This window comes from Oncorhynchus nerka, linkage group LG8 (genome assembly GCF_034236695.1).
Source record: "Oncorhynchus nerka isolate Pitt River linkage group LG8, Oner_Uvic_2.0, whole genome shotgun sequence".
Taxonomy (NCBI): Eukaryota; Metazoa; Chordata; class Actinopteri; order Salmoniformes; family Salmonidae; genus Oncorhynchus; species Oncorhynchus nerka.
The window spans coordinates 314,336-330,330 of record NC_088403.1 but is presented as its reverse complement, the minus strand read 5'-3'; the positions used below and the strand labels follow the sequence as shown (position 1 = coordinate 330,330).

The window sequence follows — 15,995 nt, the reverse complement described above, 5'->3', positions numbered from 1 at the left end:
TATAGGGGATAGGGTGCCACCCCGTTCCCTGCATAGTAAGTGCACTACAGTTGAACAGAGCCCCTGGGCTGTATAGGGATAGGGTTCCACCCCGTTCCCTGCATAGTAAGTGCACTACAGTTGAACAGAGCCCCCTGGGCTGTATAGGGATAGGTGCCACCCCGTTCCCTGCATAGTAAGTGCACTACAGTTGAACAGAGCCCCCTGGGCTGTATAGGGGATAGGGTGCCACCCCGTTCCCTGCATAGTAAGTGCACTACAGTTGAACAGAGCCCCCTGGGCTGTATAGGGGATAGGGTGCCACCCCGTTCCCTGCATAGTAAATGGTGAAACAATAAGTGCCCTTTAGGACCCAAGAGGACTTCATGTGGAAATGTTCTTAAAGCTCACAGAAACAACCACATCATGCATCTGTCCTCGTCACTCTGCCTCTCTCCACCTCTCTCCTCCTCTCTCCACCTCTCTCCTCCTCTCTCCTCCGCTCTCTGCCTCTCTCCACCTCTCTCCTCCTCTCTCCTCTCCTCTCTCCTCCTCTCTCCTCCGCTCTCTGTTATTAGGACACTAGATCCTCCACCTCTCTCCTCCTCTCTCCTCCTCTCTCCTCTCCTCTCTCCACCTCTCTCCTCCTCTCTCCTCCGCTCTCTGCCTCTCTCCTCCTCTCTCCTCTCCTCTCCTCTCCTCTCCTCTCCTCTCTCCACCTCTCTCTCTCTCCACGTCTCTCCACCCTCTCCTCCTCTCTCCTCTCCTCTCCTCTCTCCACCTCTCTCCTCTCCTCTCTCCACCTCTCTCCACCTCTCTCCTCCCTCTCTCCTCTCCTCTCCTCTCCACCTCTCTCCTCTCCTCTCTCCACCTCTCTCCACCTCTCTCCTCTCCTCTCCTCTCTCCACCTCTCTCCTCTCCTCTCTCCTCCTCTCTCCACCTCTCTCCTCTCCTCTCCTCTCTCCACCTCTCTCCTCTCCTCTCCTCTCTCCACCTCTCTCCTCCTCTCTCCTCTCCTCCTCTCTCCTCCTCTCTCCTCCTCTCTCCACCTCTCTCCTCCTCTCTCCTCTCTCATCGTCACTCTGCCCACCTCTCTCTCCTCTCTCCACCTCTCTCCTCCTCTCTCTCCTCTCTCCACCTCTCTCCTCCTCTCTCCACCTCTCTCCTCCTCTCTCCACCTCTCTCCTCTCTCCACCTCTCTCCTCCTCTCTCCTCCTCTCTCATCGTCACTCCACCTCTCTCCTCCTCTCTCTCCTCTCTCCACCTCTCTCCTCCTCTCTCCACCTCTCTCCTCCCTCTCTCCTCTCTCATCGTCACTCTGCCTCTCTCCACCTCTCTCCACCTCTCTCCTCCTCTCTCCTCTCTCCTCCTCTCTCCACCTCTCTCCTCTCTCCACCTCTCTCCTCTCCACCTCTCTCCTCTCTCAACCTCTCTCCTCCGCTCTCATCGTCACTCTGCCTCTCTCCACCTCTCTCCTCCTCTCTCCTCCGCTCTCATCGTCACTCTGCCTCTCTCCACCTCTCTCCTCCTCTCTCTCCTCTCTCCACCTCTCTCCTCTCTCCACCTCTCTCCTCCTCTCTCCACCTCTCTCCACCTCTCTCTCCTCTCTCCACCTCTCTCCTCCTCTCTCATCGTCACTCTGCCTCTCTCCTCCTCTCTCCACCTCTTTCCTCCTCTCTCCTCTCTCCACGTCTCTCCACCTCTCTCCTCCTCTCTCCACCTCTCTCCTCCTCTCTCCACCTCTCTCCTCCTCTCTCCTCTCTCCACCTCTCTCCTCCTCTCTCATCGTCACTCTGCCTCTCTCCTCCTCTCTCCTCCTCTCTCCACCTCTCTCCTCTCTCCTCCTCTCTCCACCTCTCTCCTCTCTCCACCTCTCTCCTCCGCTCTCATCGTCACTCTGCCTCTCTCCACCTCTCTCCTCCTCTCTCCTCCACTCTCATCGTCACTCTGCCTCTCTCCACCTCTCTCCTCCTCTCTCTCCTCTCTCCACCTCTCTCCTCTCTCCTCCTCTCTCCACCTCTCTCCTCTCTCCTCCTCTCTCCTCCTCTCTCCACCTCTCTCCACCTCTCTCCTCCTCTCTCCTCCTCTCTCATCGTCACTCTGCCTCTCTCCTCCGCTCTCATCGTCACTCTCCCTCTCTCCTCCTCTCCTCCTCTCTCCACCTCTCTCCTCTCTCCACGTCTCTCCACCTCTCTCCTCCCTCTCTCCTCTCTCTCTCATCGTCACTCTGCCTCTCTCCACCTCTCTCCTCCTCTCTCCACCTCTCTCCTCTCTCCACGTCTCTCCACCTCTCTCCTCCTCTCTCCACCTCTCTCTCCTCCTCTCTCCACCTCTCTCCTCCTCTCTCCTCTCTCCTCCTCTCTCATCGTCACTCTGCCTCTCTCCTCCTCTCTCTCCTCCTCTCTCCACCTCTCTCCTCCTCTCTCCACGTCTCTCTCCTCCTCTCTCCTCCTCTCTCATCGTCACTCTGCCTCTCTCCTCCTCTCTCCACTCTCTCCCTCTCCACCTCTCTCCTCCTCTCTCCACCTCTCTCCACCTCTCTCCTCCTCTCTCCACCTCTCTCCTCTCTCCTCCTCTCTCCACCTCTCTCCTCCTCTCTCCTCTCTCATCGTCACTCTGCCTCTCTCCACCTCTGTCCTCCTCTCTCCACCTCTCTCTCTCTCTCCTCTCTCCACGTCTCTCCACCTCTCTCCTCCTCTCTCCTCCTCTCTCATCGTCACTCTGCCTCTCTCCTCCTCTCTCCACCTCTCTCCTCCTCTCTCCACCTCTCTCCTCTCTCCACGTCTCTCCACCTCTCTCCTCCTCTCTCCACCTCTCTCCTCTCTCCACCTCTCTCCTCCTCTCTCTTCTCTCCTCCTCTCTCATCGTCACTCTGCCTCTCTCCTCCTCTCTCCTCCTCTCTCCACCTCTCTCCTCCTCTCTCCACGTCTCTCCACCTCTCTCCTCCTCTCTCCTCCTCTCTCATCGTCACTCTGCCTCTCTCCTCCTCTCTCCACCTCTCTCCTCCTCTCTCCTCTCTCCACCTCTCTCCTCCTCTCTCCACCTCTCTCCCACCTCTCCTCTCTCCACCACCTCTCCTCCTCTCTCCTCTCTCTCCTCTCTCCACCTCTCTCCTCCTCCTCTCTCATCGTCACTCTGCCTCTCTCCACCTCTGTCCTCCTCTCTCCACCTCTCTCCTCTCTCATCGTCACTCTGCCTCTCTCCTCTCCTCTCTCCACCTCTCTCCTCCTCTCTCCACCTCTCTCCTCCTCTCTCCTCCTCTCTCCTCCTCTCTCCACCTCTCTCCTCCTCTCTCCTCCTCTCTCCACCTCTCTCCTCCTCTCTCATCGTCACTCTGCCTCTCTCCTCCTCTCTCCACCTCTCTCACATTACAGCAATACTGATGAACCCATCTGATGTATAACATACAGGATGGATGTACAGCTGTGTATTGTATCCAGGGTTAGGAACCTTCCTCTGTGGGAAATAAACAGGGACTCTACTGGGGATGTGGAAGCTTTAGTGGTTTGAGTGACACAGTAAACAGGGACTCTACTGGATGTGGAAGCTTTAGTGGTTTGAGTGACACAGTAAACAGGGACTCTACTGGATGTGGAAGCTTAGTGGTTTGAGTGACACAGTAAACAGGGACTCTACTGGATGTGGAAGCTTAGTGGTTTGAGTGACACAGTAAACAGGGACTCTACTGGATGTGGAAGCTTAGTGGTTTGAGTGACACAGTTTGATCAGTCTCATTTCAACACAGTCACTTCCCCATAGCAACCGAGGAGCTGCCGGATCAATGTCCAACACTGCAACGTACTGCACCTGTCGTTAACAGTCAGTGACATGTGACTGAATTGTTTGTCAGGGCAGAGGAACAACAGCAGAATAATTCACTTCTCTCCAGGGAGAGTTATAATGTCTGATGTCATGTGATAACCTGATGTCATGTGATAACCTGATGTCATGTGATAACCTGATGTCTGATGTCATGTGATAACCTGATGTCATGTGATAACCTGATGTCTGATGTCATGTGATAACCTGATGTCATGTGATAACCTGATGTCTGGTGTCATGTGATAACCTGATGTCTGGTGTCATGTGATAACCTGATGTCTGATGTCATGTGATAACCTGATGTCTGGTGTCATGTGATAACCTGATGTCTGATGTCATGTGATAACCTGATGTCATGTGATAACCTGATGTCTGATGTCATGTGATAACCTGATGTCTGATGTCATGTGATAACCTGATGTCATGTGATAACCTGATGTCTGATGTCATGTGATAACCTGATGTCATGTGATAACCTGATGTCATGTGATAACCTGATGTCATGTGATAACCTGATGTCTGATGTCATGTGATAACCTGATGTCTGATGTCATGTGATAACCTGATGTCTGATGTCATGTGATAACCTGATGTCTGATGTCATGTGTGATGTCTGATGTCATGTGATAACCTGATGTCTGATGTCATGTGATAACCTGATGTCTGATGTCATGTGATAACCTGATAACCTGATGTCATGTGATAACCTGATGTCTGATGTCATGTGATAACCTGATGTCATGTGATAACCTGATGTCATGTGATAACCTGATGTCATGTGATAACCTGATGTCTGATGTCATGTGATAACCTGATGTCATGTCATGTGATAACCTGATGTCTGATGTCATGTGATAACCTGATGTCATGTCATGTGATAACCTGATGTCATGTCATGTGATAACCTGATGTCTGATGTCATGTGATAACCTGATGTCTGATGTCATGTGATAACCTGATGTCTGATGTCATGTGATAACCTGATGTCTGATGTCATGTGATAACCTGATGTCTGATGTCATGATAACCTGATGTCTGATAACCTGATGTCATGTGATAACCTGATGTCTGATGTCATGTGATAACCTGATGTCTGGTGTCATGTGATAACCTGATGTCTGGTGTCATGTGATAACCTGATGTCTGGTGTCATGTGATAACCTGATGTCTGGTGTCATGTGATAACCTGATGTCATGTGATAACCTGATGTCATGTGATAACCTGATGTCATGTGATAACCTGATGTCATGTGATAACCTGATGTCATGTGATAACCTGATGTCATGTGATAACCTGATGTCTGATGTCATGTGATAACCTGATGTCATGTGATAACCTGATGTCTGATGTCATGTGATAACCTGATGTCTGGTGTCATGTGATAACCTGATGTCTGGTGTCATGTGATAACCTGATGTCATGTGATAACCTGATGTCATGTGATAACCTGATGTCATGTGATAACCTGATGTCTGATGTCATGTGATAACCTGATGTCATGTGATAACCTGATGTCTGATGTCATGTGATAACCTGATGTCTGATGTCATGTGATAACCTGATGTCTGATGTCATGTGATAACCTGATGTCTGATGTCATGTGATAACCTGATGTCATGTGATAACCTGATGTCATGTGATAACCTGATGTCATGTGATAACCTGATGTCTGATGTCATGTGATAACCTGATGTCATGTGATAACCTGATGTCTGATGTCATGTGATAACCTGATGTCTGATGTCATGTGATAACCTGATGTCATGTGATAACCTGATGTCTGATGTCATGTGATAACCTGATGTCATGTGATAACCTGATGTCATGATAAAGTCTAATGTTACAGGTGTCACTTCTTCATCTGGAGGGAAGTTCCAACCTGATGACATCATCATAGAAACAGGAAGCAACCTCTGAGGTTTGAGACAGGAACTACAGAAAGCGGATCTAAAGGTACTTTTAAATGTCATCTGGGACTCTCTTTAAGTCTGACAGCGGTCCAGAATAAAGCCGAGAGACTTGGACAACTTGTCTGGTGTAAATACACTCATTTAACCCATTCACGTCCTCATTTAATCCATTCACATCCTCATTTAACCCATTCACATCCTCATTTAACCCATTCACGTCCTCATTTAACCCATTCACATCCTCATTTAACCCATTCACGTCCTCATTTAATCCATTCACATCCTCATTTAATCCATTCACGTCCTCATTTAACCCATTCACGTCCTCATTTAATCCATTCACATCCTCATTTAATCCATTCACGTCCTCATTTAACCCATTCACGTCCTCATTTAACCCATTCACATCCTCATTAAACCCATTCACGTCCTCATTAAACCCATTCACATCCTCATTTAACCCATTCACATCCTCATTTAACCCATTCACATCCTCATTAAACCCATTCACGTCCTCATTTAACCCATTCACATCCTCATTTAACCCATTCACGGCCTCATTTAACCCATTCACGTCCTCATTTAACCCATTCACGTCCTCATTAAACCCATTCACGTCCTCATTAAACCCATTCACATCCTCATTAAACCCATTCACATCCTCATTTAACCCATTCACATCCTCATTTAACCCATTCACATCCTCATTTAACCCATTCACGTCCTCATTTAACCCATTCACGTCCTCATTAAACCCATTCACATCCTCATTTAACCCATTCACATCCTCATTTAACCCATTCACATCCTCATCTAACCCATTCACATCCTCATCAAACCCATTCACCTCCTCATTTAAACCCATTCACATCCTCATTTAACCCATTCACATCCTCATTTAACCCATTCACATCCTCATTTAACCCATTCACGTCCTCATTTAACCCATTCACGTCCTCATTTAACCCATTCACCTCATCAAACCCATTCACATCCTCATTTAACCCATTCACGTCCTCATTTAACCCATTCACATCCTCATTTAACCCATTCACATCCTCAATTAACCCATTCACCTCATCAAACCCATTCACATCCTCATTTAACCCATTCACATCCTCATTAAACCCATTCACCTCCTCATTTAATCCATTCACATCCTCATTTAACCCATTCACATCCTCATCAAACCCATTCACCTCCTCATTTAACCCATTCACATCCTCATCAAACCCATTCACCTCCTCATTTAACCCATTCACATCCTCATTTAACCCATTCACATCCTCATTTAACCCATTCACATCCTCATTAAACCCATTCACATCCTCATTTAACCCATTCACATCCTCATTTAACCCATTCACATCCTCATTTAACCCATTCACGTCCTCATTTAACCCATTCACATCCTCATCAAACCCATTCACGTCCTCATTTAACCCATTCACATCCTCATTTAACCCATTCACATCCTCATTTAACCCATTCACATCCTCATTTAACCCATTCACGTCCTCATTTAACCCATTCACGTCCTCATTTAACCCATTCACATCCTCATTTAACCCAACCTCATTTAACCCATTCACATCCTCATTTAACCCATTCACATCCTCATTTAACCCATTCACATCCTCATTTAACCCATTCACATCCTCATTTAACCCATTCACATCCTCATTTAACCCATTCACATCCTCATTTAACCCATTCACATCCTCATTTAACCCATTCACATCCTCATCAAACCCATTCACGTCCTCATTTCCTCATTTAACCCATTCACATCCTCATTTAACCCATTCATCCTCATTTAACCCATTCACATCCTCATTTAACCATTTAACCGTCATTCACGTCCTCATTTAACCCATTAATCCTCATTTAACCCATTCAAGTCCTCATTTAACCCATTCACATCCTCATTTAACCCATTCACATCCTCATTTAACCCAACCCATTCATCCTCATTTAACCCATTCACATCCTCATTTAACCCATTCACATCCTCATTTAACCCATTCACATCCTCATTTAACCCATTCACATCCTCATCAAACCCATTCACATCCTCATTTAACCCATTCACATCCTCATCTAACCCATTCACGTCCTCATTTAACCCATTCACATCCTCATCAAACCCATTCACATCCTCATTTAACCCATTCACGTCCACAATTAACCCATTCACATCCTCATCAAACCCATTCACGTCCTCATCTAACCCATTCACATCCTCATCAAACCCATTCACGTCCTCATTTAACCCACTCACATCCTCATTTAACCCATTCACATCCTCATCAAACCCATTCACATCCTCATTTAACCGATTCCTGTCCACAATTAACCCATTCACGTCCACATCAAACCCATTCACATCCTCATTAAACACGTCCACATTTTCAGTTAGCTGTCCTATCACCAGCAGCCATTTTCAGTTAGCTGTCCTATCACCAGCAGCCATTTTCAGTTAGCTGTCCTATCACCACCTCACTGGCCAGTGATTAATGAGTGAATGAGGGGAAGAGAGGAAGGGGAGAGAGAGAGAGGCAGTGAGAAAGATGAAGGGCTGGAAGGGGAGAGAGGAGGGGAAGAGAGGAAGGGGAGAGAGAGAGAGGCAGTGAGGAAGATGAAGGGCTGGAGGGGGAGGGAAAGAGAGGAGGGGGAGAGAGAGAGTCAGTGAGGAGGATGAAGGGCTGGAGGGGGAGGGAGGAGGGAAAGAGAGGAAGGGGAGAGAGAGAGAGGCAGTGAGGAAGATGAAGGGCTGGAGGGGGAGGGAAAGAGAGGAGGGGGAGAGAGAGAGTCAGTGAGGAGGATGAAGGGCTGGAGGGGGAGGGAGGAGGGAAAGAGAGGAAGGGGAGAGAGAGCGATGCAGTGAGGAAGATGACGGCTGGAGGGGGAGAGAGAGAGAGGAAGGGGGGAGAGAGAGAGTCAGTGAGGAGGATGAAGGGCTGGAGGGGAGGGAGGAGGGGAAGAGAGGAAGGGGAGAGAGAGAGAGGCAGTGTGGAGGATGAAGGGCTGGAGGGGGAGGGAAAGAGAGGAGGGGGAGAGAGAGAGTCAGTGAGGAGGATGAAGGGCTGGAGGGGAGGGAGGAGGGGAAGAGAGGAAGGGGAGAGAGAGAGAGGCAGTGAGGAAGATGAAGGGCTGGAGGGGGAGAGAGGAGGGGAAGAGAGGAAGGGGAGAGAGAGAGAGGCAGTGAGGAAGATGAAGGGCTGGAGGGGGAGGGAGGAGGGGAAGAGAGGAAGGGGAGAGAGAGAGAGGCAGTGAGGAGGGGAAGGGCTGGAGGGGGAGGGAGGAGGGAAAGAGAGGAAGGGGAGAGAGAGAGAGGCAGTGAGGAAGATGACGGGCTGGGTGAGTGTGTCTAACCTGAGAGCAGGTGTACGGAAGGGAAGCTCCTCTCCAGCTTGTCCAATAGGACGGTAAGGAAGGCCTCTGAGGGAAGAGTCAAGGGGTCAGATGAACTCTGGTCATACACCACCACCTCCTGACCGCCCACTCGCTCCAACTAGGAGAAAAAGAGAGAGAGGGGAAGATGAAGAGTTAACAGAAACATTCAGAGAGAGACGAAGAGGAAGATGAAGAGTTAACAGAAACATTCAGAGAGAGACGAAGAGGAAGAGGAAGAGTTAACAGAAACATTCAGAGAGAGACGAAGAGGAAGAGTTAACAGAAACATTCAGAGAGAGACGAAGAGGAAGAGGAAGAGTTAACAGAAACATTCAGAGAGAGAGGAGGAAGATGAAGGGTTAACAGAAACATTCAGAGAGAGAGAGGAAGAGGAAGATGAAGAGTTAACAGAAACATTCAGAGAGAGACGAAGAGGAAGAGGAAGAGTTAACAGAAACATTCAGAGAGAGAGAGAGAGGAGGAAGATGAAGAGTTAACAGAAACATTCAGAGAGAGAGAGAGGAGGAAGATGAAGAGTTAACAGAAACATTTAGAGAGAGGAAGGGGAAGATGAAGGGTTAACAGAAACATTTAGAGAGAGGAAGGGGAAGATGAAGAGTTAACAGAAACATTCAGAGAGAGACGAAGAGGAAGATGAAGAGTTAACAGAAACATTCAGAGAGAGACGAAGAGGAAGAGGAAGAGTTAACAGAAACATTCAGAGAGAGACGAAGAGGAAGAGGAAGAGTTAACAGAAACATTCAGAGAGAGAGAGAGAGGAGGAAGATGAAGAGTTAACAGAAACATTTAGAGAGAGGAAGGGGAAGATGAAGGGTTAACAGAAACATTCAGAGAGAGAGAGAGGAAGAGGAAGAGTTAACAGAAACATTCAGAGAGAGGAGGAAGATGAAGAGTTAACAGAAACATTCAGAAAGAGAGAGGAGGAAGATGAAGAGTTAACAGAAACATTCAGAGAGAGAGGAGGAAGATGAAGAGTTAACAGAAACATTCAGAGAGAGAGAGAGGAGGAAGATGAAGAGTTAACAGAAACATTCAGAGAGAGAGAGGAGGAAGATGAAGAGTTAACAGAAACATTCAGAGAGAGAGGAGGAAGATGAAGAGTTAACAGAAACATTCAGAGAGAGAGAGGAGGAAGATGAAGAGTTAACAGAAACATTCAGAGAGAGAGAGGAAGAGGAAGAGTTAACAGAAACATTCAGAGAGAGACGAAGAGGAAGAGGAAGAGTTAACAGAAACATTCAGAGAGAGGAGGAAGATGAAGAGTTAACAGAAACATTCAGAGAGAGATGAAGAGGAATAATGAACAGAAACATTCAGAGAGAGAGAGGAAGAGGAAGATGAAGGGTTAACAGAAACATTCAGAGAGAGATGAAGAGGAATAATGAACAGAAACATTCAGAGAGAGAGAGGAAGAGGAAGATGAAGAGTTAACAGAAACATTCAGAGAGAGACGAAGAGGAAGAGGAAGAGTTAACAGAAACATTCAGAGAGAGGAGGAAGATGAAGAGTTAACAGAAACATTTAGAGAGAGGAAGGGGAAGATGAAGGGTTAACAGAAACATTCAGAGAGAGAGAGGAAGAGGAAGATGAAGAGTTAACAGAAACATTTAGAGAGAGGAAGGGGAAGATGAAGGGTTAACAGAAACATTCAGAGAGAGAGAGAGGAAGAGGAAGATGAAGAGTTAACAGAAACATTTAGAGAGAGGAAGGGGAAGATGAAGGGTTAACAGAAACATTCAGAGAGAGAGAGAGGAAGAGGAAGATGAAGGGTTAACAGAAACATTCAGAGAGAGAGAGAGGAAGAGGAAGAGTTAACAGAAACATTCAGAGAGAGAGAGGAGGAAGATGAAGAGTTAACAGAGACATTCAGAGAGAGAGAGAGGAGGAGGAAGATGAAGAGTTAACAGAAACATTCAGAGAGAGAGGAGGAAGATGAAGGGTTAACAGAAACATTCAGAGAGAGAGAGGAAGAGGAAGATGAAGAGTTAACAGAAACATTCAGAGAGAGAGGAGGAAGATGAAGGGTTAACAGAAACATTCAGAGAGAGAGAGAGGAAGATGAAGGGTTAACAGAAACATTCAGAGAGAGAGAGAGGAAGATGAAGGGTTAACAGAAACATTCAGAGAGAGAGAGAGGAAGATGAAGGGTTAACAGAAACATTCAGAGAGAGAAGAAGAGGAAGAGTTAACAGAAACATTCAGAGAGAGAGGAAGAGGAAGAGTTAACAGAAACATTCAGAGAGAGAGAGAGAAGAGGAAGATGAAGGGTTAACAGAAACATTCAGAGAGAGAGGAGGAAGATGAAGGGTTAACAGAAACATTCAGAGAGAGAGAGGAAGATGAAGGGTTAACAGAAACATTCAGGAGAGAGAGAGAGGAGGAAGATGAAGGGTTAACAGAAACATTCAGAGAGAGAGGAAGAGGAAGAGTTAACAGAAACATTCAGGGAGATGAGGAAGTTACTCAAACAGTCTTGTAATCTAAAACAAACAAACACACACTCACAATCAGCAATCATTGATTATGTATTGCTGGTCTAAATATTTTAGTGATCAGACAACCACAAAGTCAACACTCAGATCACTGGCTGCCCCCGGCAACACAATCCCAAAGCAGAACCTGTCGTGCTGTCTCTCTGAACCAGGAGGAGCTGTCATTCTACCTCTGAAACAAAACATCATGAATAAACAGAACCTGTCACGCTGTCTCTCTGAACCAGGAGGAGCTGTCATTCTCCCTCTGAAACAAAACATCATGAATAAACAGAACCTGTCGCGCTGTCTCTCTGAACCAGGAGGAGCTGTCATTCTCCCTCTGAAACACAACATGAATAAACAGAACCTGTCATGCTGTCTCTCTGAACCAGGAGGAGCTGTCATTCTACCTCTGAAACAAAACATCATGAATAAACAGAACCTGTCACGCTGTCTCTCTGAACCAGCAGGAGCTGTCATTCTCCCTCTGAAACAAAACATCATGAATAAACAGAACCTGTCACGCTGTCTCTCTGAACCAGGAGGAGCTGTCATTTTGGTATAACTAGTTGGAGACGTTGTACCAGTCAGGTTGATATGTCCTGTACCAGTCAGGGTGATATGTCATGTACCAGGTCAGGGTGATATGTCAGGTACCAGTCAGGTTGATATGTCATGTACCAGTCAGGGTGATATGTCATGTACCAGCAAGGTTGATATGCCAGGTTGATATGTCCTGTACCAGTCATGTTGATATGTCCTGTACCAGTCAGGGTGATATGTCCTGTACCAGTCAGGTTGATATGTCCTGTACCAGTCTGGGTGATATGTCCTGTACCAGTCAGGTTGATATGTCCTGTACCAGTCTGGTTGATATGTCCTGTACCAGTCTGGGTTGATATGTCCTGTACCAGTCTGGGTGATATGTCATGTACCAGTCAGGTTGATATGTCCTGTACCAGTCAGGGTGATATGTCCTGTACCAGTCAGGTTGATATGTCCTGTACCAGTCTGGGTGATATGTCCTGTACCAGTCAGGTTGATATGTCCTGTACCAGTCTGGGTGATATGTCCTGTACCAGTCAGGTTGATATGTCCTGTACCAGTCAGGTTGATATGTCCTGTACCAGTCAGGTTGATATGTCCTGTACCAGTCTGGGTGATATGTCCTGTACCAGTCTGGGTGATATGTCATGTACCAGTCAGGTTGATATGTCCTGTACCAGCCAGGGTGATATGTCCTGTACCAGTCAGGTTGATATGTCCTGTACCAGTCTGGGTGATATGTCCTGTACCAGTCTGGGTGATATGTCATGTACCAGTCTGGGTGATATGTCCTGTACCAGTCAGGTTGATATGTCCTGTACCAGTCTGGGTGATATGTCCTGTACCAGTCTGGGTGATATGTCCTGTACCAGTCAGGTTGATATGTCCTGTACCAGTCAGGGTGATATGTCCTGTACCAGTCATGTTGATATGTCCTGTACCAGTCAGGTTGATATGTCATGTACCAGTCAGGTTGATATGTCAGGTACCAGTCGGGTTGATATGTCAGGTTGATATGTCATGTATCAGTCATGTTGATATGTTCTGTACCAGTCAGGGTGATATGTCATGTACCAGTCAGGTTGATATGGCATGTACCAGTCAGGTTGATATGTCAGGATGATATGTCCTGTACCAGTCAGGATGATATGTCATGTACCAGTCAGGTTGATATGTCAGGTTGATATGTCATGTACCAGTCAGGTTGAAATGTCATGGACCAGGCAGGTAGATATGTCAGGTTGATATGCCATGTACCAGTCAAGTTGATATGTCATGTACCAGTCAGGTTGAGATGTCCTGTACCAGTCATGTTGATATGTCCTGTACCAGTCAGGTTGATATGTCCTGTACCAGTCAGGTTGATATGTCAGGTTGATATGTCAGGTTGATATGTCCTGTACCAGTCAGGTTGATATGTCAGGTTGATATGTCCTGTACCAGTCAGGTTGATATGTCCTGTACCAGTCAGGTTGATATGTCCTGTACCAGTCAGGTTGATATGTCCTGTACAAGTCAGGTTGATATGTCCTGTACCAGTCATGTTGATATGTCCTGTACCAGTCAGGGAGATATGTCCTGTACCAGTCAGGTTGATATGTCCTGTACCAGGCATGTTGATATGTCCTGTACCAGTCAGGTTGATATGTCAGGTTGATATGTCCTGTACCAGTCAGGTTGATATGTCCTGTACCAGTCAGGTTGATATGTCAGGTTGATATGTCATGTTGATATGTCCTGTACCAGTCAGGTTGATATGTCCTGTACCAGTCATGTTGATATGTCCTGTACCAGTCAGGTTGATATGTCAGGTTGATATGTCCTGTACCAGCCAGGTTGATATGTCATGTACCAGTCATGTTGATATGTCCTGTACCAGTCAGGTTGATATGTCCTGTACCAGTCAGGTTGATATGTCCTGATATGTCCTGTACCTGGGTGACCAGTCAGGGTGATATGTCCTGTACCAGTCAGGTTGATATGTCCTGTACCAGTCAGGTTGATATGTCCTGTACCAGTCAGGGTGATATGTCCTGTACCAGTCAGGTTGATATGTCAGGTTGATATGTCCTGTACCAGTCAGGTTGATATGGCATGTACCAGTCAGGTTGATATGTCAGGATGATATGTCCTGTACCAGTCAGGATGATATGTCATGTACCAGTCAGGTTGATATGTCAGGTTGATATGTCATGTACCAGTCAGGTTGAAATGTCATGGACCAGGCAGGTAGATATGTCAGGTTGATATGCCATGTACCAGTCAAGTTGATATGTCATGTACCAGTCAGGTTGAGATGTCCTGTACCAGTCATGTTGATATGTCCTGTACCAGTCAGGTTGATATGTCCTGTACCAGTCAGGTTGATATGTCAGGTTGATATGTCAGGTTGATATGTCCTGTACCAGTCAGGTTGATATTTCAGGTTGATATGTCCTGTACCAGTCAGGTTGATATGTCCTGTACCAGTCAGGTTGATATGTCCTGTACCAGTCAGGTTGATATGTCCTGTACAAGTCAGGTTGATATGTCCTGTACCAGTCATGTTGATATGTCCTGTACCAGTCAGGGTGATATGTCCTGTACCAGTCAGGTTGATATGTCCTGTACCAGGCATGTTGATATGTCCTGTACCAGTCAGGTTGATATGTCAGGTTGATATGTCCTGTACCAGTCAGGTTGATATGTCCTGTACCAGTCAGGTTGATATGTCAGGTTGATATGTCATGTTGATATGTCCTGTACCAGTCAGGTTGATATGTCCTGTACCAGTCAGGGTGATATGTCCTGTACCAGTCATGCTGATATGTCAGGGTGATATGTCCTGTACCAGTCAGGGTGATATGTCCTGTACCAGTCATGTTGATATGTCCTGTACCAGTCAGGTTGATATGTCAGGTTGATATGTCCTGTACCAGCCAGGTTGATATGTCATGTACCAGTCATGTTGATATGTCCTGTACCAGTCAGGTTGATATGTCCTGTACCAGTCAGGGTGATATGTCCTGTACCAGTCAGGTTGATATGTCCTGTACCAGTCAGGTTGATATGTCCTGTACCAGTCAGGGTGATATGTCCTGTACCAGTCAGGTTGATATGTCAGGTTGATATGTCCTGTACCAGTCAGGTTGATATGTCCTGTACCAGTCAGGTTGATATGTCATGTACCAGTCAGGGTGATATGTCCTGTACCAGTCAAGTTGATATGTCAGGTTGATATGTTATGTACCAGTCAGGTTGATATGTCATGTACCAGTCAGGTTGCTATGTCATGTACCAGTCAGGTTGATATGTTATGTACCAGTCAGGTTGATATGTCATGTACCAACCATTGTGATATTCCATGTACCAGTCATGTTGATATGTCATGTACCAGTCAGATTTATATGTCAGGTACCAGTCAGGCTGATATGTCATGTACCAGTAAGGTTGTTATGTCATGTACCAGTCAGGTTGATATGTCATGTACCAGTCAGGGTGATATGTCATGTACCAACAAGGTTGATATGCCAGGTTGATATGTCCTGTACCAGTCATGTTGATATGTCCTGTACCAGTCAGGGTGATATGTCCTGTACCAGTCAGGTTGATATGTCCTGTACCAGTCTGGGTGATATGTACTGTACCAGTCAGGTTGATATGTCCTGTACCAGTCTGGGTGATATGTCCTGTACCAGTCTGGGTGATATGTCCTGTACCAGTCAGGTTGATATGTCCTGTACCAGTCAGGGTGATATGTCCTGTACCAGTCATGCTGATATGTCCTCTACCAGTCAGGTTGATATGTCCTGTACCAGTCAGGGTGATATGTCCTGTACCAGTCATGTTGATATGTCATGTACCAGT

The 15,995-nt window shown here is 46.8% G+C and overlaps 1 protein-coding gene across 1 annotated transcript in view; it reads right to left on the bottom strand.

Annotated features, from left to right (window-relative positions):
• The window catches only part of LOC115119546 (dual specificity protein phosphatase 16-like), a 59,294-nt gene that overhangs the window by 12,510 nt on the left and 30,789 nt on the right, over positions 1–15,995 (bottom strand). The window contains 1 exon segment of the mRNA XM_065021220.1: positions 9,088–9,226. Coding sequence (XP_064877292.1) covers positions 9,088–9,226 — 139 coding nt within the window.